At 36.2% G+C, this 21,778-nt stretch overlaps 1 protein-coding gene across 5 annotated transcripts in view; it reads left to right on the top strand.

Annotated features, from left to right (window-relative positions):
* The window catches only part of PLCB1 (phospholipase C beta 1), a 447,562-nt gene that overhangs the window by 361,257 nt on the left and 64,527 nt on the right, over window positions 1–21,778 (top strand). For all 5 annotated transcript variants that reach the window (XM_039359463.1, XM_039359461.1, XM_039359464.1 and 2 more), the window contains 7 exons: window positions 753–917; window positions 7,642–7,741; window positions 8,700–8,804; window positions 9,236–9,345; window positions 13,966–14,098; window positions 17,675–17,728; window positions 19,969–20,188. In XM_039359463.1, coding sequence (XP_039215397.1) covers window positions 753–917; window positions 7,642–7,741; window positions 8,700–8,804; window positions 9,236–9,345; window positions 13,966–14,098; window positions 17,675–17,728; window positions 19,969–20,188 — 887 coding nt within the window. The remainder of the gene's footprint in view (window positions 1–752; window positions 918–7,641; window positions 7,742–8,699; window positions 8,805–9,235; window positions 9,346–13,965; window positions 14,099–17,674; window positions 17,729–19,968; window positions 20,189–21,778) is intronic.

Raw genomic sequence — 21,778 nt, 5'->3', positions numbered from 1 at the left:
AAGCAAATCTGAGCAATTTTATCTAATAGATGCCTAGAATATTCCTCACAATGGCCCTATAGTAATGATAGACTCTGTCCTGCCAAATTGGGATACGATCATCCACAACTCAGTAGGATTGCCAGCTGGCTGTCTTTGGACTTGATAAAGGAAGAAAAATATTCACTTTCTACTACTTTTATCACCAAACTAATCTTGAATAAAGTCTCTAACCTGTGTGGTCATTCTTTGTTATCCTCCAATGGTACTCTATATGCCTCTTCTGTCATTTTGTCATTCAAATTTTTTTGTAAACAGAGGGGAGTCACATAAGCCCAATCTAATTCAAGGTCCCAGTTGAAATGTGCAACTGTGCAACCTGCCTGAACGGTGAATGCTCCAACACTGGAAGTTTTTAAGAAGAGACTGGACAGCCATTTGTCTGAAATGGTATAAGGATTCCTGCCTGACCAGGGGGTTGGATTAGTTGACCTCCAAGGTCCCTTCCAATTTTTTTATTATTATTATTACCCCAGCTTCTTCTGAAACCCAGCTGGGTCCAACAGGTGCCTGAGATAGGTACTCCTTCCAAGACAATTATAGAGTGATCAGTCTGTGGTGAGGGACCGATGATAGATTCTCTCAAACCAAGCACTGTTGTACATTTTTTCTTGTTGTAAGCTTTATATATTAAGAAAGCAAGTAATTTAGTCAGCATGTGTTGAATTGCAGCAAAGATGTGTTAGTAGAATGTTTCAACCTTCTGTTTTTAGGTCATTTCTGGGCAGTTTCTTTCTGACAAAAAAGTTGGAACTTACGTCGAAGTGGATATGTTTGGTCTGCCTGTGGATACAAGAAGGAAAGCTCTCAAGACAAAGACATCTCAAGGCAATGCTGTGAATCCTGTATGGGAAGAAGAAGCCATAGTGTTTAAGAAGGTTGGTATTTGTGTTTGATCCTTCTGCAAAAGAATAATGCATGGCTATGATATTCTGATTTTGCCAACTTGTATCACTTAAAAAATCTATCTGCTCTAATTTTTTTTTTTGAAACACATTTTATTGGTTTTTTAATTCTTAAAACAGAGTACTAAGGACACACTGTGGTGCTGAGGTAATCTAATATCCTAAAACAAAACATATAAACATAGTACAATCAATACATCAAGTATTCCCTCTCTTTTCCCCTCAAATAGCATAGTATATTTAACATATCCAATTCTAGCTTAAATTTATTCCAACTAGACCTGTTTTAAAGCTTTATAAATTTACAATACCATAATCAAATTAACTTTAAATAAAAACATTATCCATTCAGGTATTCCTTCCAAATATGTTCTAATTCCTTAATTTTGTCGTGAATCTTATTTATTTCTTCTTCCACTAATCTCCCGTTTAAAATAAAGTATTAATCTATCCTATACCTATCTAATCCATCAATTAATCAATCTTTGAGCTGACAGAATAATATCAGACTTTAAATCATTTCAGTCCATTAGACAGGATTCAAATTTCATCCAATTAATTACCATAACTGATAACATCCATGTCATCAAACAAACACATCATCTTATTAAATTAACTCAATTAATAGTTCAATCCAAATCTAAAACATCTCTTCAATTTTCTTCATTCCATTACATAATAATTTTCATACAAATAAACCTTTCGTTCTAAGAAATACATTCTTAATATTCTAAGTTACCTTTAGTCCATTATATAAAAAATATCTCATTTTTAGGCAAAAATACATATCTAAATGTGCCTATCTATCTATCTTATACATATCTAATCCATCAATTAATCAATCTCTTTAAGCTGACAGAATAGTATCAAACCTTAAATCATTTCAATCCATTGAGCAGAATACAAATTTCATCCTATTTGTTATCATAGCTAATAACATCCATGTTATAAAACAAATAAGTCATCTTATTTGATTAACATTCAATTAATTATTAATTCAATCCAAGTCTGAAACATCTCTTCTGACTCATAATCTTAATCCTTAAATCGGTCCATAATTCTAGGTTGCCTTTAATCCAATGCATAAAATTTTAAATTTCATTTTTTAATCTTATTCTAGCCTTCCTCTTATACCAGGCAGGTTTCCATAGCAGAGCTTCCCTTCCAGCTGATAAGTCTTTTTTTGTTGCTTATAATGTCATTTGATTCGATGAAAACCATCTTAGCCTCATAGATCTTTTTCCAGTATAAGTTTACAGTCTAAGGGTGATTGAGGCTTCTCCATTTTAACAATAGTTGAAAAGAATTTTTTTCTATTTTCTTCCCCCCCCCCCTTTTTTTTTTAGTGGAGGCTACAGTTGAAGAGTATCCACCTCCACAGATCTCACAGTTGTCTCAAGTTATCTTTTCTCTTGAAAAATAGTTTGAAAGCCAAACAGCTCCTCTCCAGATAGTTAAGAATTACAGTATTAACTTTTAACCAGTAGATGTCCTCAGTAAGCTAAAAAGCCTATTTCAAACCCCATTTTCTTCTTTTTGTTTCTTAAAGAAAGAGTGGAAAAAGAAATATTCTCCCAGCTGCTCCCCCCCCCAAAAAACCCAAGGTAAATAGGGATAGAGTATAGTCTTTAAGAAAAATTTTATTCTGTCCTTTTGTAAAACGCCTTTGTTCCCACACTTACGAAAGCTGCTTTTTCCAGACGGGGAAATAATTCCAACGAAGCTTTTAAAGGCAGAAACAGCATAGGGTGAAGAGAAGAACAAAAAGGGTTTCACCCAGATCATCCGCGATGGGTCTGCAATGCTTAGATGTCAATGTGACTTTCGGCTGGTGCAGCAGGATGATCGGCCATCTTGCAGGCCGATCTTTGCTCCGTTAGCCCTAAGGAGATAGCTGGAGACACGGGGGAAGCTGCCACCCTCCCCTATCTACCAGCAAGCCTCCTCCTTGGTGGTTGCCCCTCCAGGATGACTTTCGACCCCCTAGGGGGCCTACCGGCGAAAACTCCGGATGGCAAGGAGACAAGTCTCCAGGCATGACCGGCGTTGCCGTGTTCCGGAACCAGAAGTCTGTCTGCTCTAATTTTGTTCCACTTGAGTTGTAAAGAAAGATTTCTTCCTTTAATTTTAGATTCCTAAATGCTTACTGATAAAATGTGATTTATTCTAGTTGAACTTATTTAGTGATTTGTTTATAAGACTTACATGGCTGCCCATATTTGTATTTTATTTGGATCCTTCTTTTCCAGTCTTTCTCTTTTATTATTAGTATTTATTTTATTATTTTAATAATAATGTTGGCACTTGCTGGTCAAACAGTGAATGTGATAGAACTAGAAAGTGAGGAGCCTGTGGATGGTTTATTGGGACATCTCAGAAGAATAACTGAGGCACCAATTTTCATTTTGTTTTTTATTTATATTTATTTACATTCCATCTTTATTATTTTTACCCATAAGTCAAGGGGACAAACATCACCAACACCTTCCTTCTCCTATTCTCCCCACAACAACAATCCTGTGAGATGGGTTGGGCTGAGTAACAGTGACTGGCCCAAAGTCGCCCGCAGCTGGCTTTCATGGCTAAGGCAATTGTTACAGATGTTATTATGTTTGTGGTTTTATTGTTGTTATGAGCTGCCTAGAGTTGTGCTCTGATAGGTAGTCATACAGATCTTTTAAACAAATCAACAAATAGTCTCTCCTAGGAAGTCACTTATTTTATTCTTGTTTTATGTTTTTTTGTTTATACTCATTTTCCTTTTAATTTACCCAAGTATAACAGTATACTAATTGCTATTATTTGTCATCATTTCGTATTTTGCCATCAAATACAGCTTACCCTTTTTGATTTATTTTATTACATTTCAATGTTTAGGTTATTAAGCCAGAATATAAAGTATGTGTAATGTTACTAAGCTTAAAAATTGTTTTAAAAAGCTATGCAATGAAGAGGTGTAGAGGAGCAAAAAGAGATAGAAGGTGTGTGGTGATTATTAGCAAAAAAAATTGAGCTCAACCTGGAAAACAAGAAAATGGGAGAAAAAAACTTACAGTTGCTCTGTCTTCACTCTCTTTGGTATAAGAGGAGGAGAAACACTGTCATATTGTCAAGATTCTGCTATTGTACCAATACAAAGTCAAGTTTTAGTATTTCTTGTGATGTCAGTCTTGTGACATGGCCTACTTTGAAGGGCTGACAGGACATTATCCTTTTACAGGAGATTTTTTATGATGAAAAATCTTCTGTCTTATATTGGTTTGGTATTGATATCAAGCGGCATTGTGGCCTAGAGGTGGAGCTCTCACCTCACAATCACAAAGCAGTGGATTTCGATCCTAGATAGCGACAGATATTTTTCTCTCTGGGTGCAGAGAAAATATCTATTGCAAACTCTGCGTAGGCTTCAGGAGGGGCATCCGGCCAGTAAATGCTCAGTTCCTCCTGATGCAAAGGATTACAGGGTTGTTAAAAAGAAAAAAAATGGTTTGATGGGTTTATGATATATTGGCATAACAGTACTAAGGCTACTGGAGTCATGGTTTTATTTAACAAATATACGGTTTAAGAATATGTAGCTGATGTATACCTTATTCTCCAAAGAGATTTGATTGACACATTGCTTTGATAAACTTTACCAGTCTTCCAAAAGTTATGCAGAAACATTTCATAGATTTTTTTAAAAAAAATTACTATGTCTTTTGATAACTTAATTATTAGTGATCTAGTTATGAATTTTCAATGAGACAGAAATAGTACTCCAAAAATGTATTTATATTCAGAATTGGAACATGATGCAAACTTACATTATATATATTTATATTTAGATATAATGTATATTTATTTAGTGGGTATATCATCCTATATTGGCAGTATACCTTTTCCTATACTATCTGTCTTAAACTAATGTGGTAGTTCACAAGGATTTTTTTTGGCTAAGCTGAGACTATTTTTTGAAGAAGGAGGTTTTCATTTACCAGGCTATCAAAAATATGATTGGATTTATATTTAATTAGAATGAGAATTTTAAGTGTATATGGGCTTAATGGAGAATTATTATCTATCTCTGTTAGGCTCCTAACAATTTTTTGGGTCAATATGCAGCAAAAAAAAAAAAAAAGAATTTAATTTCCTGGCTTACATGCAGTTAAGACATATTTGGGCTTTATTGGCCTGTAGATTGAATTTTGATGCTAAGTCAAATTAATGTTTACCTATGTGGAAAAAGTAAAAATAGGTGGAAAGACATTCTATTATATAGAGTCTGATATTGAATGAGAGTTGAGTTAAATATTGAGAAATCAACACACTTTAAAGTTGGTAATATTGACATTTATTTGTATTAGGCAGAGAAAATTCTAGTTGTAGTTGTTGAAGTTGTTAAGATAATCATTAAAAAGTAATTGATTCAAAGATTTTCAAAAGTAACGGGGGTTTGTTCATGATTTGGTCATGTCCAGTTTGGGATTTGAGGATTTTTCTTTGAGGAAAAATATTGTGATATCTATAGGCAGATGTCTCGGTAAATGTCTTCAAATTAATGGTGTCAGTGTTATTTTGAAATTATATTTCAAAATTGTGGGATCAGACCATTTTGAGACCATTGTTATATCAGGCATGAGAAATTAATGACAGGATTATATTGAGCAATTGGGAGAGTATTATTACCCTGATACCAATCAAGGAATGTATAATTTATCCATTTTTAAAAAGATAGTTTTCCCCTTTACTAGGTTTCCTTTTGATATGTATTTCATAATATTTTACAAGCAAATTCTATGCACAGTTCAATATATTATTTTTTACATGATTAAAGGCATATGTTACATTTTTAGGTGGTTTGTTAACATAGTTAGTATCTTAATTTGGAGAAGGAAGTTCTATTTATTTTTTATTTTTGTTATGGTATTACAATTTTATAATTCATTAAGTTGTTGGATATTACTGTTTTTCTTTTCTTTTGCATATTATTTTTTCCTCTTATAAATTGCATTTTTTTTTAAAAAAAATCAATAAATAGCAATTATTCCATGTAAAATGACACAGTACACAAATAATTAAAGGAAAAGAGAGTTAACCCAATTATTGGATAGACATTTATTCCCAAATGAAAATCATAACCCTAACCTAATCATAGTAATGTAAAGTAATATATTTCTAGGATATTGTGGTATATTTGATAGGAGGGTTTTTAGGAAGAAGGAGGAATTAATAAACATCTAAAGAAAAAATTAATACTTTTTTGTAAGCCCTAATGCAGTACTGCAAGACATTTTAATATATCCATGATACAGAAAGAAGGAAGGGATTAATGTTGAGAGAATAAAGGAAGTTAGTTGAAAGCTTGTCCTTTTAAGTTCTGCATTAGCAGATGATTGGCACATGAAAAATGCATTCTGAGAAGCAGATGTGAGTCTTCTCTCTACATTAAAGCTAATGATAGTGAAATAGTTGACTATTTTAGGTGCCAAATATTAAAAACATTTAATGTTTAATAATATAAGTTTGAGCTAAGAATTACAGAAGAATGAAACTAACACACATGCTACATCAAATGGTTTATATACTTATTTTCTTTTCTTAGAACAATTGAGTACTGAATTTTAATAGTTATAGTATGAGAACTCTTACTGCCCATTAGATAAGCTGATTATTGCTCATCCAAATCCTCCTGCGTTTGACAAGAACACTTTGACATGGTTTGAGCCAATTTGGCATCCACAAGTTTGGCATCCTGTGGCCATTTTCTGTGGGATGTGGGCTGCTGCTAGATATCAGGAGATTCCACATACCCTTTCTCAGTCTTTCATTGCTTTTACGCTGTCAGTTTTAAGTCTTAAGAATTAAAAGGATTCTATGTGACATTAGACAATTGTGACTCAGATCAGACCCATCTTCAAGAGATAATGCAGGTAGTCTTCACTTAACAATTGGCTCATTCTGTGACTATTCACAGTTATGATAATGAGTAAAAAAGTAACTTTATGACCAATGCTCACATTTATGACCCTTGCATGAGTGTAAAGCAAAGCAGAGGTGAAGATCAGAAACACAGTCACAGTTTCACTTAGCAATCATTTTGTTTAGTGACTGAATTGCTAGTTCCAATTGTGGTTGCTAGACGAGACCACCTGTCATCATAAAGAATATGCAAGAGAAAAAAATATGCTTTTCTTATTAATTATAATGTTTTTAAACTCATTTACTACAATTCATTCTAGTATTTAGAAAAAGAGACTTGGATTATCTTTTTTGTTTTCTTTCTTGTGGCTGATCTCAGCTGATATCAATTAGTTATGCAGGGTGAAATCTGATTAATATTTGGATGGGCAACCACCAAGAAATCTCAGAAGTATAGACTAGACTGAAAAGTAGAAACAAAAAATCGTGGAAAAAACAAACTACTTCTGTATAGTTGCCAAGAAAACTACCACATGGACATGTTTATATAGTTCCCAAGGGTAATTTACTCTGTGTGAATGAGTGAGAGAAAAGTTAGCCAAAGACTTGGACTGTGTATTACTACTACTACTGCTGCTGCTGCTATTATTATTATTATTATTATTATTATTATTACTATTATTATTATTATTATTGAAATTCTGTTAATAGTTTCCAGAAATATCTCTGTGACAATGCTTCTCATTCCAACTTTGTATATGTAATGCACCATAAACATTAAAAAATATCTCTTCAGGTGGTCCTGCCTTCTCTAGCATGTTTGAGGATAGCTGCTTATGAAGAAGGAGGAAAGTTTATTGGACATCGGATATTACCAGTATCAGCAATTCGACCAGGTAGAGATTGGGTTATTGTTGCTGTTTTTGTTATTGCATTAATCTTGAAAGAAGGAACAAGACAAATTGAACTCAGGTAACATCTTTCCTGCATATGTAAGTATATAACTATGACAGGACTTTCTGAGAGATGACATCTTGAGCCCCAGGTCAGCTGAATCAGCCTCCTTCCCCCACACTCTCCAGCCAAGATTGCTGCTGCTACTTCCTGTGGAGATTGTTTGCAGGAGAAATGGCACTGAATCCTGATCCCAAAACTGGCCTTGACCATTTAGGAAAGTATAGGAAAGGAAGCTTTCACAAACCCTCAATTTCAGGTTGGGTCATTTCTGAGATGGGTTCCTGTATTGGCCCACAATGTTATCAGTCCTTCCTCTAATTTCATGACGTCTCCCTTTTCTGAGAGGGCTTCTACACAGTTACAAGCCTGAAACACAAAATGGTATTTTCCATTTATAAAACTTCAGTAGCAAATATTAAGCTTTATTTCTTTGAGCTTACCTCTGAGCTTCCTAAAAACCAAGGCTTTTCCAAGGCTACATATTGCCGCTCAAGCACCTGAGCAGGTGTTCCCACTCTCTTTGGACTAAGGGGCACAATTGCATTGTGAGAACGCATTATAAGTGGTGACACAAAATGGCTGCCAGTAGTCTTACAGCTCCAGTTTTCCAAAGGTGGTTTTCAAAATATAAAAATTCAAGTGAAAGGAAGTGTCTGTAGTCACATGGAGCCTCCTGAGTCACTGGGCATTTCAGGCACACAAAAATATTGTGATGGATGGGCCTTTGTTCTTTACAGCTTACTTTCATGAACTTGAATGTTAACTGTCTTACTCAAGTTAAACATTCATCAGTTTTTCGTGATCTGTGCTTATATTGCCCGCAGCACTGCATTCATTAACTTGTAAGAAAAATGGAGGGCCAGAGAGAGTAGCTGTCCCACTGTTTTTCTCCCCCAGGTTATCATTATATTTGCCTGAGGAATGAAAGGAATCAGCCCTTGATGTTGCCAGCCATATTTGTGTGCATTGAGGTTAAGGATTACGTACCTGATACCTACGCAGGTAACTATCAAATTTATGAAGATAAAATAGAAATTTAATTTACAATTATTTTGTTTATGAAGCATATTGTCAGCATCTATAATAATTAATGTTAACTAAATCTTTGCATTAAAAACCTGAGACAGCAAGTAGAGCTTGAAGAAGGTGTTCAGTTGTTGAAGACTCTGAACTGTGTTCCTTGAGTTCATGTTGCTATGCTATAAACTACTGATATTGTTCCTTCCTGCACCCGTCCCTGCTTTTTATATCAAAATTGGAATTTAACTCCCCCCCTCCTCTGGTTGCATTGGACTCCTATTTTCTTTAAACTGTTTTTGCAGATTAATAAATATAAAAATAAGCCTAACCTTAAGATAGATTGGTTTTTACAAAAAGTCGGTACTATTTGATACAAAGCAGCATTGGCTTCTAAATCTCTGTCTCATTTGCAGATGTTATTGAGGCATTATCTAATCCAATCAGATATGTGAACCTGATGGAGCAGAGAGCAAAACAACTGGCAGCACTGACTCTAGAGGACGAAGAAGAAGTAAAGAAGGAGGTAAGAATTGGAGTCTGATTAAATAACAGAGGGGTCAGTTGAGCATACTGCAAGATTCTGTAAGACTGTAGAAAAAATAAACATTGTAAAGGCTGTCCACACGTCAATTTTCAAATATTTTCTTAAGTTGTATGCCCTACGCTGAAAGTTGCTCCTTTACAGAGAGATTGGGATAATCAGAAGACATGCAGGAAATTATGGAGTCACTCATGTGGCTAGTCTTGTTCTACAGTGGACAGATTCCATTAGCTCAAAGTGCTGATACTTCAGTTTACACACACAAACATATACACTGCTCAGTAATGTTATTGAATAAACTGGTATTTGAAATGTCTATGGAGATTCTCAGTCATCGAGATCATGGTTGCCCAAAAGTGCTTTTTCAAGAGGCAACTGGACTTTCTTGTTTTTCTTTGAAGACATTTCGCTTCTCATCCAAGAAGCTTCTTCAGCTCTGACCAGAAGGTGGGGAATGGAAGGATTTATATTCCTTGCAGACAGCTGGTCATTTGAACGATTTATTAATTTGCTTGCTTCCAGAGGGATTGGAAGTGTATCACTAAGAAGTCTGAAATCTTGGGTCAAAGTTCATTTATTTAAATAATTTATAGGGCCACCCATCTAATAAAAGTATATTCCCTCAGTAGTTAGACTGTGTGGGGCTTTCTCTCCAAGATCTTATTAAATAGCAGATTTACTTTGGAGAAGGCAATCATAGATATATCCAGACTCTGACTAATGTAAGGCTTTAAAGAAGACTTACATCCTTTTGACTTGCATCCAAAACCTAACTGGCAGCCGTACTCATGATATTACATGGCGAACCTTAATGTAACTGTAACTATCTAGGTTGCTGCAAGGTACACCACCAGAAGCTTCCGAATGTATCTCCAAGACCAGCCCAATATAAAAAGCACATAGCAGTATTGTAGCCATATGGTGAAAAGGACAGAAGGAACTGTATTGAAAGCCTCCAGATCCAGAAAAGACCTTCTAATCTAGGAAAGGGACATGAGATAATTAGGCAGAGCCTTCCTGGGTATGGCCCCCATCTATTTTTCAGTCAGGAATGATGACTTCCAGGAAGGCCCACACATGGGTCAATTGGGAAAGGTGGGTATTATCCTATCCAGAGTGATACATCGACTACTTCTAGTCTCAGTTGGCTTCCAAATCCACAGTAACTCTTGAGATGAATCTAAGCCTATTTCTCCCCATCTAGTTCCATATTCCGACAGTATCAAAATAATGTAGCAACAAAACAAAATACTGTAGTAACAAGAACAGAAGCTTGTTCTGAAAGTTTCAGCCATTGCATTCTGTTTTGCAGGTAAAATCTAATTCCATCATGTTTTATAACATGATGTGGATTTATTCAGTGTAATTGGCTATTATAAGAAATAGAATGGATATTTTTTCCCAGAATCAGTTTCCCAAAAAGTAGCATAAGAGAAGTGATCCTTACAGGTTAAAGCCTTCCTTCAGACGGTTGCATTGCTAACATAAAATGTATATTTCTGTCAAACATGTATTTTGCTTTACATGTATGAGCCACTTTTACTATATTCATTTAAATGTCTATAAATTAAAAAAAAAGCTTAGACATGGAACACATTTCATTTAATTTTCATGACTGGAACAATATTTTTCTTAATAATTGTCAACTTTGTAAACTACAAATATAGTTAATAATATTATGCAGTGGTTTTCTTCAAAAAAATATTTTCTTCTTGAGTCCCATAAATGTCCTTCCACAAACTGCCTCTAACAGAGACATCCACCAGAGGTGGGAAGGCAAGGGGGCAACCAGTAAAGGCAGTGTCATACCATTGTGCCATAAAGTCCATCTCTTTTGTATATGTTCTTAACATGTCAGAATCAGAATAGACCTGGAAGGGACTTGGAGGTCTTCTAGTCCAACTCCCTGCTCAAGCAGGAGACCCTATATTATTTCAGACAAGTGACTGTCCAGTCTCTTCTTAAAAACCTCCAGTGCTAAAGCACCCACAACTTCTGAAGGCAAGCTATTCCAGTGGTTAATTGTTCTCACTGTTAGGAAGTTTCTCCTTAATTCCAGGTTGCTTCTCTCCTTGATTAGTTTCCATCCATTTTTTCTTGTCTTGCCCTCTGGTGCTTTGGAAAATAAGCTGTCTCCCTCTTCTTTGTGGCAACCTCTCAAATACTGGAATACTATCATGTACCCCCCAGTCCTTCTTTTCTCTAGACTAGCCAAACCCAAATCCTGCAACCCTTCTTCATATGTTTTTGTTTAAAGGAGTGTACATCGTGTGACTACTTTTGTCATTTTATTGAAAATATTAGATCCTGCAGCTAGTTGTTTAATTTTAATTCCAAGCATATGTGTGTGTGATCAAAGCTTCCCTGGTCTTGGACAACTGAATCATGATTAGAGATCGGTCAAACAAAATCTGCATATCTGGGAAAGGGGCATAAATCCCAATATGTACTGTGTAAAACTTACAAGTGAGTCAATCAATCACCCTTTCCTCCAAATCTCCTGTCTATAATATCTGATTACCTACTTCGTAACCCTGTTCATACAGATTTCTTCCTCCAGTTATTGTCATTGAATGTTTTCTAGATACAACAGCTTCCAAAAGTACAAATGCAAGCCACAATGAATCCCAAATTAGGAAAAGAAAGATAAAGCACAACCCGGTCGTTTTATTCATCTTCATCAATCATGCTTGAGTTAACGTGGCATAGTCATAATTCTACAAGTCTGTGAGTTAAGATTTCCCATCCCCAAGGAAATCTTCCTCTTTCTCTTCTTGTTTTATGTGCACTAGACTGTGTGATAAATCTGCTGCATTGCTCCAGATGCAGTTATCTTTCAGCACCAGGTGAGGGATCCCTCCACAAACAATTGCTCTGGCTGTAATTCAGCATTACATCAATGCTTCTGTAAGCATCTTCTCTGCAGCTCTTAAGATACTACATTTTTGTTCCAGCAAAATAAATATCTTTGTAATGAAGAGCCAAATAAATGCCTGTATCTGTCTATGAGCTAGCTGGTTTAATCTGCAAAACTGCCAAGCTTTTATTTATTGTACCTTTTTCTTGTTCTTCCTTTTATTCAGTAGGTGCCAACAAACAAGATTCAATATAAATTGTTTATTAGCTACCTTGCCCTAATTTTTAGGGAGGAAATTTAAACAGATAATTCCTACATTTGTGAGACTGGATATAGTGTTAGACAGTCAGAGCCAATTTACGCTTGGTAATCCTCTGAGGTACTAAACTGGAGCAGGGAGAAAAATCTATCGGTAGTGTGTAATGATCATTTGTGCAAAAACTAGAGTTTTCAGTTTCACTTATCCCACCTTGTTTAACCTATACATTCTTATTAAAAAGGTGAAGGGTTTTGAGAAAAGAGCTGTCTCCTTCCCCCTCCCATCAGTTTATTACCAGTGAAGAATGCTAATGAAAACCTCCAGAGAAGCTAATCCAACAAGGTACCATGGCAACAGGTCCTCCTTATATAAATTTTCATACCTCAAGGAGGCAAACTGCTTAGCAGTGCTCTGTAACTATGGATCTTCTTCCCCCTTCCATTTGTGTAGCAGGCATCTTCAGTCTCCTCCGATAAATAGGATCTTAAGCAAGGGGGAGAGGATTAGTACGGTACCTAGTAAAAAGGAATGAGCTCTAAACATGGGCATTGAGAGCTGGCAAGGAAGTACAGGTTGTGGGGAATGTTTAAACAGGTTGAACGGTACAGGCATAGTCATCCAAGCATGCGGCAAGGATGGAGGTACTGTTTACGTAAGCTTATCTGTTGAATATAATTATGGGCAAGCTGTCCTGGGAACGATTGCTGTGCCTCAGAGGTGAATTAGTAATCAGACTTTGGGGACACAATCCTGAAAGGAAAGCGAAAGAAATCATTCTCTGTCATATGGTGTTAAGTGGTAACTAGTGCATTCTGCTGATGTTCCTTGTATTTGTGCAGTTATTACCTTAAAACATAGTAGTCTACAGAGCTCCATAGGCAGAAATTGGATGATCTTGACTTACTGGGATGCCTAAGCCTAGGTTTTCTTTTTGATTTCAGGGATAATAAATCTGGATGACAAGCAATGAAAGAAATTAACTTTAAAATGTGTGTTACCGTCATTTTCCATTGGCAGGGTTAATTGGCATTGTGATTCTTTATAGCTAAAATTAGTAGTTTATTTTACGAACATGATCTATAGCTTCTGCAGCTTTCCAGGTGGGGTCTGTGTTCATTCGGGTTTATTAATTAATTATATATTAATTTTGAAATTGGATTGTTCCTATTTACTTGTTAAAATGATCGGTTTTTATTTCAAGTTTTTTTGAAACCCTTCCTCATTTTCCTGCAAGTAATCGGAAGAGTTGAACAGTAAAAATGGCAGCTAGATTTATTTTATTTTGCAAGCCTTTTTTTGATGGTAAAATGAGAAGACATGAGGTAACAATTTTCTTAACAAGGAACAATTTGAATAAATCTTAGTACAGGAATACTAGCGTTTGTTACGGGTGGAATCTGTACATGTTGAAAGTAAAAACCTCATGCTAATTCTCTAATTGCAAATCCTTTTTTTGTATTTTATGGGGAATGTTTTGAATTGTTAGGCAGAACAAGGAGATGTATCTTCAGAAGCTCACAATGAACCTAAACCTACACCAGCAGAAAATGGAGTAAATTGCACTACATCTCTCACCCCTAAACCTTCTACTCAGGTTGTTCCAAGCCAACCAACACTGGGTAAGAACTGTGCATGATTTTGGGACTATTCTTCTACCAGTATTGAAAAAAAAATAGCTAAATTTCTCCTGGCCCAAAAAATAAGAAAAGATTACATCACTTTTGATGAATACACCTATATCTGTGACTGCTTGGAAAGTAATGCTTGCAACAAAATCTCTCTTATTATCTTCCAATGTGCAAAAGAAAGAAAGAAAGAAAGAAAGAAAGAAAGAAAGAAAGAAAGAAAGAAAGAAAGAAAGAAAGAAAGGAAAGAAAAGTAGCATGACAAAGTCATTTTGAATAAATGCATGCTTCTCTAGACCCAATGGTCTATGTTCTGTTGCAGGCGTCCCCAGGAGGAAGAGTGACGTAGAAATAAAATTATAAAAGAATATAGGCTAGATAATTACATTGGTTCTGAGCAATGGCTATCATTGCTCAGCCAGGAAGCTCCTGAGGTGACCATGAGCAAGTGGCAATTTCTGAGTCTTACAGGGGTGTTGTGTAGATAAAATCTGTCTTCTATGTACACATCTTGAAGAAGTTTAGGATATAGATGAAGGATCAGATGAACCAGGGGTTTTTGAGAGCAGATAGAGAATGCCAAATATATTCCATTGCAGAATTCGGCTGTGCCCTATTTAGACCAGCTCCAGTGCTTTATCAAGAATATGACCAGGAAACCATTTTCTAGAGAGATTTTGTTTGTGTTGTTGTTGTTGCTGACGTCATAGTTAAAACTATATGATAAAAGTTTGGTCCTAGGATAGTTTGAGCCAATGTGCCTAAAGAAGAGCAAAACATGTGAGGTCACTGATATTCTGACCCTGCTAAAGAACTCAGCTCAAGCACTGATCTTTCAGACTTTCAGTTTTCAAGGGAAAAATAGTTAGGATTTAGCAAGGATTAGAACAGCCAAGTTTCATTCTTTGGAGGCTGCATATTTAGCAGATTAAGAAAGAAATAATGAACATATCCAATGCAGGATTAAGACACTTTAATCCCCAGAATAATATTTTAATGCTCAAAATCTCTAAATATATGAATTTCTTTTTGAAAAATCAATTTTCTCTATGCTTCCATTATGTACTGTAAAAATGAACTAGGTGTACAAGTCTTTATGCAGCAGCTATTATTTACTTTATTTATACAAATGCTTGCAGGCAATCCCACTGTAGAGATTCTGTCAATCCTATCAATATTAACTGCCAGACCAACTGTATTTTACAGCAATTGCATTTTAGTCATCTTCAAAAGCAGTCCCATATCAAGGATGTTGAATGTCAAATCAGGTGGGGTTAAAGGCAATTCCATCTACCACTTAAGAACTCTGGGTCCAGAGAACGCACAAGGTCGTAGATCTGTCGCCTGTACAGAGCTAACATTGATGCCAAAATTGAGCCAGATTGTTTAATTATGAAGAGCAACTCCATCTTGCTCCTTCTTTCATCTCCTCCAGCCCTTCATAGCTTCCAGGCACTAAGTAAGAACCACAGTATCTCCACCTTGGCCTTGGCAGCAAGTGTAATTGAGTATCATCAACATATTGAAGGTCCTCTCTTAAACGGAGGGATGACTTTTCCTAGCAGTTTTATGTAGATACTAATAAAATGGAAGAGAGAGATAACTATTACAGTACCCCATATTAGAACAACCATGGGCTAGTATGTTCCTCTGCCATGATCACCAATTGGAACCATCCACTCAGGAAATCACTGCAATTGCCTTCAACTCTTGCTGGTAATTCAGAAGGATACCATGTTCAATGGTAGTGAATGCTACCAAGATATCTAATGGGATACAATAGGCAGGTCATCCACCAAAGCAATTAATGCTGTCTCAGTCACATGCCCTGGACTGAATTGCAACCAAAGAAGTCCAAATAATTCATTACCTCTAAAACTTTTGTAGCTGAAACCCTATCACCTTCTGCAAAATCTATCAGAAAATGAAAATCGCAGAATGAATGGAAGTTGTCCAGGCTTCTGGATTAAGAGATGACCTTTCCATGAGGAAATGATCATTGTCTCCATCAAGTGTAAAGGCACCACTCCTACCTTCAAAAAAATGTATAGTAAGAAGTTTCCTACTCATTTCCTTGGATCCCACAAAGTAATCCCAGATAATCTTACACAATGGGTTTATCTTACTAAACTGAGCAAGCAGCATCCATTTCAGAGTGAATGTTAGTAACTTTGTTGGGCAGAGATTTCACAAAGTATTTAATGCCTACAGAAGCATATTCTCCCCTGCTTTTATTCCAAAAGGATATGGAAAACTTTGAAGAACAATGTCCGAAAGAGAGCAAGGGAAACAAAAATACCTCTTGGTGTCCTTAGATTCCTATCACTTCTGAGAATTGAAGTCCATTAATCTGGAGGGCATCTGAACAGGGGAAGTCTGCTGTAATCCAGTCTTAGGAACAGGATTAAAAGGATGGGGTACCCATCCACTATCTTTTCTTGAGTACAAGTTAACCATGAGCAGATCCTTTCCCCCAGCTAAATATCATCTGCATAGGGTCCCAATGGACAGACTTTCTCCATTAAACAGAAAGCATCATTTTGAGGTCACAAAGACCATGCCTTGTGACATGGGCAACATCAGCGTGAAATCACAATGGCTAGCCGCAGTGGCAGAGTGAGGCAAGATGCCTTTTTCCTATTTACATTCATGGGGCAAAATAGCTAGAAGGACTGATGCATAATTTATTTATTATTGAAATAAATAGCAACAATGTTTGGCCACAGCACTCACCTGTAAGTATATCTCTCCCTGAACACCCAACCTCAGCTTCAATAAGTGACTCTAAATGGCTTGGACCACTTAGGGTAATGTAGGCATACAGGTAAATGCTCTTACTAGCCCAGAGATAACAGAGCCAATAGTTTCTTCATCCTGCATGGGGTAAGTGCAGCACGGAGAGATAATGTGACTTGCATGCTAGCACTGAAGTACAGCCCCAATTTAACATTAAATATATACTCACACATTAAGAAAAGGAACCAATACTATCAAATAATGAAGAGGCAATTTTCTATCATCTGCTCCAGGGATGTATTTAAAACATGTTTAGCCTACTTTTCCTACGAAGCTTTCAAAGCAGCTAATATAAATGAAAAACAAGAGTCTGTATTTAAAGCCACAAAAAACACAATGCATACATCAAAGCCTCAGTCAGTCAACAGGATGTAGGAGCTAAAAAGTAGATCAACAAAATAAAAGTAGGATTTCATCTTATGCCTGAAGATTCAGAGTTAGGACTAGACAAGCTTCAGCCAATGAGCAATTCTGAATTTGGAGTGGCTGCTGAAAAAACTGCTTCCATGTTGACGTTAACCTAGTTTCAGAGGGGCAGCATCTAGGAAGCTGTTCTTTTATTACAGGCAGGGCAGATTGATTTGAGAGCAGGTAGTGGTTGGGGAAGCCTGGTCCACAGCTAAGAACAAATAAGAACAAGTTATTTGTCAATAGAGCGTGAACAAGGATGGCATTATATGCTCTGTCTCTTTCAGAGCCAATAAGAAGAATGCCTCTCTGTAAGGTTTTGTATTCTTCATTTCCAGTTGAAATATTGATGTTATTTACACCTAGGTTCTGTGAAAGTTCCAGCCAAAACAGAAGATCTGATTCAGAGTGTCCTGACAGGTAAAAAACATGATGGTGCTGTATATTAGTACCTCTTAAACAAATTAAGGGGAGTGTTTCAAGACAAAGCATATCACATATAAATAGCTATTTTAATTTCTTTATTATTCAGAATGCCTCCCTAGTGGTACTTAACCATCATATAGAAAGAACAATTATATATTTAAGGGATTTTAAAATTGACCAAATTACTAGACTGTATCAGTTTAATCCTGATAGGATGAATAATTGGGATCTAGATGATGCTGAGTTTAGTTCTGAGACCAAATTTAAGGATCCAGGATGCATTTGCATGTGTTTGAATTTGATAAACCAGCATATAAACAGCAATGCAAATAATAGATTAAGTAGAGTTCCCTCCAAGCATCAGTAATTTCTATATGGCATGATTAAATAACTCTTGAATTTGCTGTATAAATTCATTCACTTGAGAGCAAAAGCTATATTCAAAACAAAAAATCTTAATGATATACAAAAGATCTTGTGAGTATATATGAGCATACACAGATGGATATCTTTAGCTTTTTCCTCTTAAGGAACAATACAGGAACATTTACTGCTTTCAAACACAGCAAAGAGCAATGAGTTACACAAAAAATATGGCTAAGGTGCATCTTGAGATATAGACATTTTGTATACCTTATGAATAACCTGTACCTTGATCTGAGGTGAAGAACGTGTTATAAATTTACATACCAGAAGTAACTTAGAATTCTCTAAACTAAATAATAGATGTACTACATAAAATATACCTTGCTTTTATAAAAAAAAGACTGAACTGGGTCATTTTTATATTGTGGAATGTATTAATAAATGTGGGGGCTATTTAGTAGTATGTCTATCTCCAGATGAGATGATTCTGTAGTCTGAACAACAATGGCTGGTGAATCAAAATAAACAGAATTGAAATATCTTTATCTTTCAAATATCCTGAATTACATAATTCATACAAGTTGAGACTCTTAAATTATATAATTCTGATAAGATTACATAAAGACAGGAAGAAGTTGCTGCAGTAGATATGTACTTGTACAATTCAGAGGAGCACACATACAGTGCAGTGTACAAGTGTAGTGCAATGTACAAATGCAATGCAGTACAAGAGCACCGCAATTCAGTCAAGTACAAATGCAGTGCATTTATATTCATGAATTCAGATGAGTACAAACATTACAGTAACCCATAATATCAAAAAAGGAAACAAAATGCCTATACAATATATTCCAACAAAATGGCTAACCATACCACCTTATCAAAAAGTATCTAACTATTCAACTCACTACAGCACAACAAACACAAGTTCTGAAAAAAATTATACATCAAAACATATAAAAAACAACCGACAGCTTACTACAACCACATGGCATCGCCGCAGCACACAAACCAACCAAAACCCTCCAAAACATAAGTAAACCAAAAGACCCAATAACCCAGGGGTCTTCAAACTTGGCCCTTTTAATGATTTGTGGACTTCAACTCCCAGAATTCCTCAACCAGTGTGCCTGGCTGAGGAATTCTGGGAGTTGAAGTCCACAGGTCATAAAAGGGCCAAGTTTGAAGACCCCTGCAATAGCCCAAGAAGAAAAAAAACAGGAATTATATACAATATACTGTGTAAAAACTGTAACAACCATTATGTAGGATAGACAGGTAGAAGACTAGCAGAGCACTTCCATGAACAAGAACTAGCAGTTAGAAAACCCACTGAAAACTCCATAATCTTACAACACACAGGCAGACTCAATTTCAATTTCAAATTAGCCATCAATACACACTAAGAAATAAATCATACTTATACACCATTCAAGAGACAATAAAAAACTAAAAAGGAAAAAAAAAAGATACCAAATCACATCCCCTCTAGCAGCCAGCACTCAGATAACCAGGGATTAACACCAGGGAAACAATCAAGAAGAAAATATCTACATCAAGGATCTACCAAGGATAAAACTATACCCTCATCAAAACAAGCAGAGCAAGCTATTGTATATAAACAGGGAGAAAACCGCACACCTACACTAATGTTACTAACTGGGCAATGTTTACAACTAAATAACCAAGTTCCAGGATTCCGTAGTTCAATCCTAAGCATTCTTATATATTTCTCTTCTTTTGGAATAAGAGAGTTGCTTTTAAATGCAGCTCATGCAATAGCAGCGAAAACCTGCTGATAAAGCTATGCACATCCCCTGTGTGTCTAATGTTGTGCAGTGGTAACACCATTCCTCTTATCCTTGCAGAAGTTGAAGCACAAACCATTGAGGAGCTAAAGCAACAGAAGGCATTTGTGAAACTTCAGAAGAAGCACTACAAAGAAATGAAGGATCTTGTGAAGAAACATCACAAAAAAACAACAGATCTTATAAAAGAGCATACTACAAAATACAATGAAATTCAAAATGATTATCTGCGACGGAGGGCAGTGCTGGAGAAAACAGCTAAAAGAGACAGTAAGAAAAAGTATGTCTACCTTCTTACAAAGGTTCTTTTGGCCTTTCTTGGAAATAGTATACTCCCTGATTAGGTCTCATGGCTCCTTCCAGACAAGATGGAGCTTCCATTATGCTGAGTGAAGTAATCTCTGCTGCGCTGCTTTACATTAAACCACTGTGATGTGGAAGCTTCTGTCATTCGTGCCAGTGACAAGTTGATCCAGGGGTTGGTAGGGCATGTAGTTATGAGTAATGCTAAGAAAAAAATGACTAAAAACAGATATCAATCTTACAGCCTTCTGGACAGGCCTATATTAACAGAATAAGAGTTGGAAGGGACCTTGGAGGTCCTCTAGTCCAACCTTCTATACCAGGGGTAGGCAACCTTGGCTCTTTTATGACTCGTGGACTTCAACTCCCAGAATTCCTGAAGTCCACGAGTCATAAAAGAGCCAAGGTTGCCTACCCCTGTTCTATACCATTTCAGACAAATAGTCTTCCAATCTCTGCTTAAAAACCTCCAGTGCCAGAACACCCACAACTTCTGGAGGCAAGTCATTAAGTAGGTAGAAAATTAAAAGAAGTGCTTAGTGTCTCTTGACTTATGTCATTAGATTTTTTAACACAAAAAATATATGTGGGGGAGAGAAATGGGCAAATGTTTTCAGTATTAAGGTCTTACAAGACATTGCAGGTGGTGGTGCTGGGGGAGAAGAGTTACATGCAGCATGCATACAGCTGAATGTCCATCAGAGAGAGGAAGACCCTCATTCATATCCCATTAGCTTAGAGAAAATTTTAGATATCAGACCCAGTAACTAGGTCAAACTTATATGCCAATGAATTTAAGCCATTTTCTACCTGTGTTCAAACCATTATAGCACTGTCAGAGTGGGTTCCTCGATTTGAGTTGCTACCCTTCTTTCTTATATTTGCACAAATCTCACATTCTGTTCAGGGCTTGATTATTACGTTTCTCCAGCTGGAACTCGGTCTTTTAGCATCTCTCCTTCTAAGCTTGTGGTTTCCTAGGCAACTGGCTTAACACCTGGGTAGAACTATAAGCATCTCTGATATAACTGTCAGGGCTCAGGAAGATGCATTTCATTTACATTGCCCTCACTTTTTAATTTTTGGGATGGGGGGGTTGGAATGTACTACTGTTACTATTTAGTTTGCAGTTGCTCTGTTTAGTTCACATGCTCCATTCATTGCTCCCCCTTCTCACCTCATTTTTATAGTAGCAGTTCTTTCCCAAGACCAGAAATATCCCACTGTTCCTTGGGGAGTTTTGTTCAGTTTCCATTTTGCAGAAATTATTTTTTTTGTTTGGGTTTTGTATGTTGTTCCAAGCTTGTTTTCCTTTGACAAATCCTTGGTCTGTATGAACTTTGCTCTTTGGGGGTCATTAAATAGTTTCACATTAGGATGCTATGCAGTTTGGGGATACTCAGATTTTTTTTAAAAAAAAATTGAACTAATTGATTTGGTAAGCTTTATGAATTGTAAAATAATGCTAATCTCAATGACATTCATAATGTCATTGGATGAAGCCAATGAAACCCAAAGCTTTAATATTTTGTCTTATTTCTCCAATATTCACTGAAAAGTCATCAAT

The sequence above is a fragment of the Crotalus tigris genome, unplaced genomic scaffold (genome assembly GCF_016545835.1).
Source record: "Crotalus tigris isolate CLP2741 ecotype Arizona unplaced genomic scaffold, ASM1654583v1 scf7180000019070.2622420, whole genome shotgun sequence".
NCBI lineage: Eukaryota > Metazoa > Chordata > Lepidosauria > Squamata > Viperidae > Crotalus > Crotalus tigris.
Note: the sequence above shows the minus strand (reverse complement) of the source record. Positions and strands in the feature narration are given on the sequence as shown.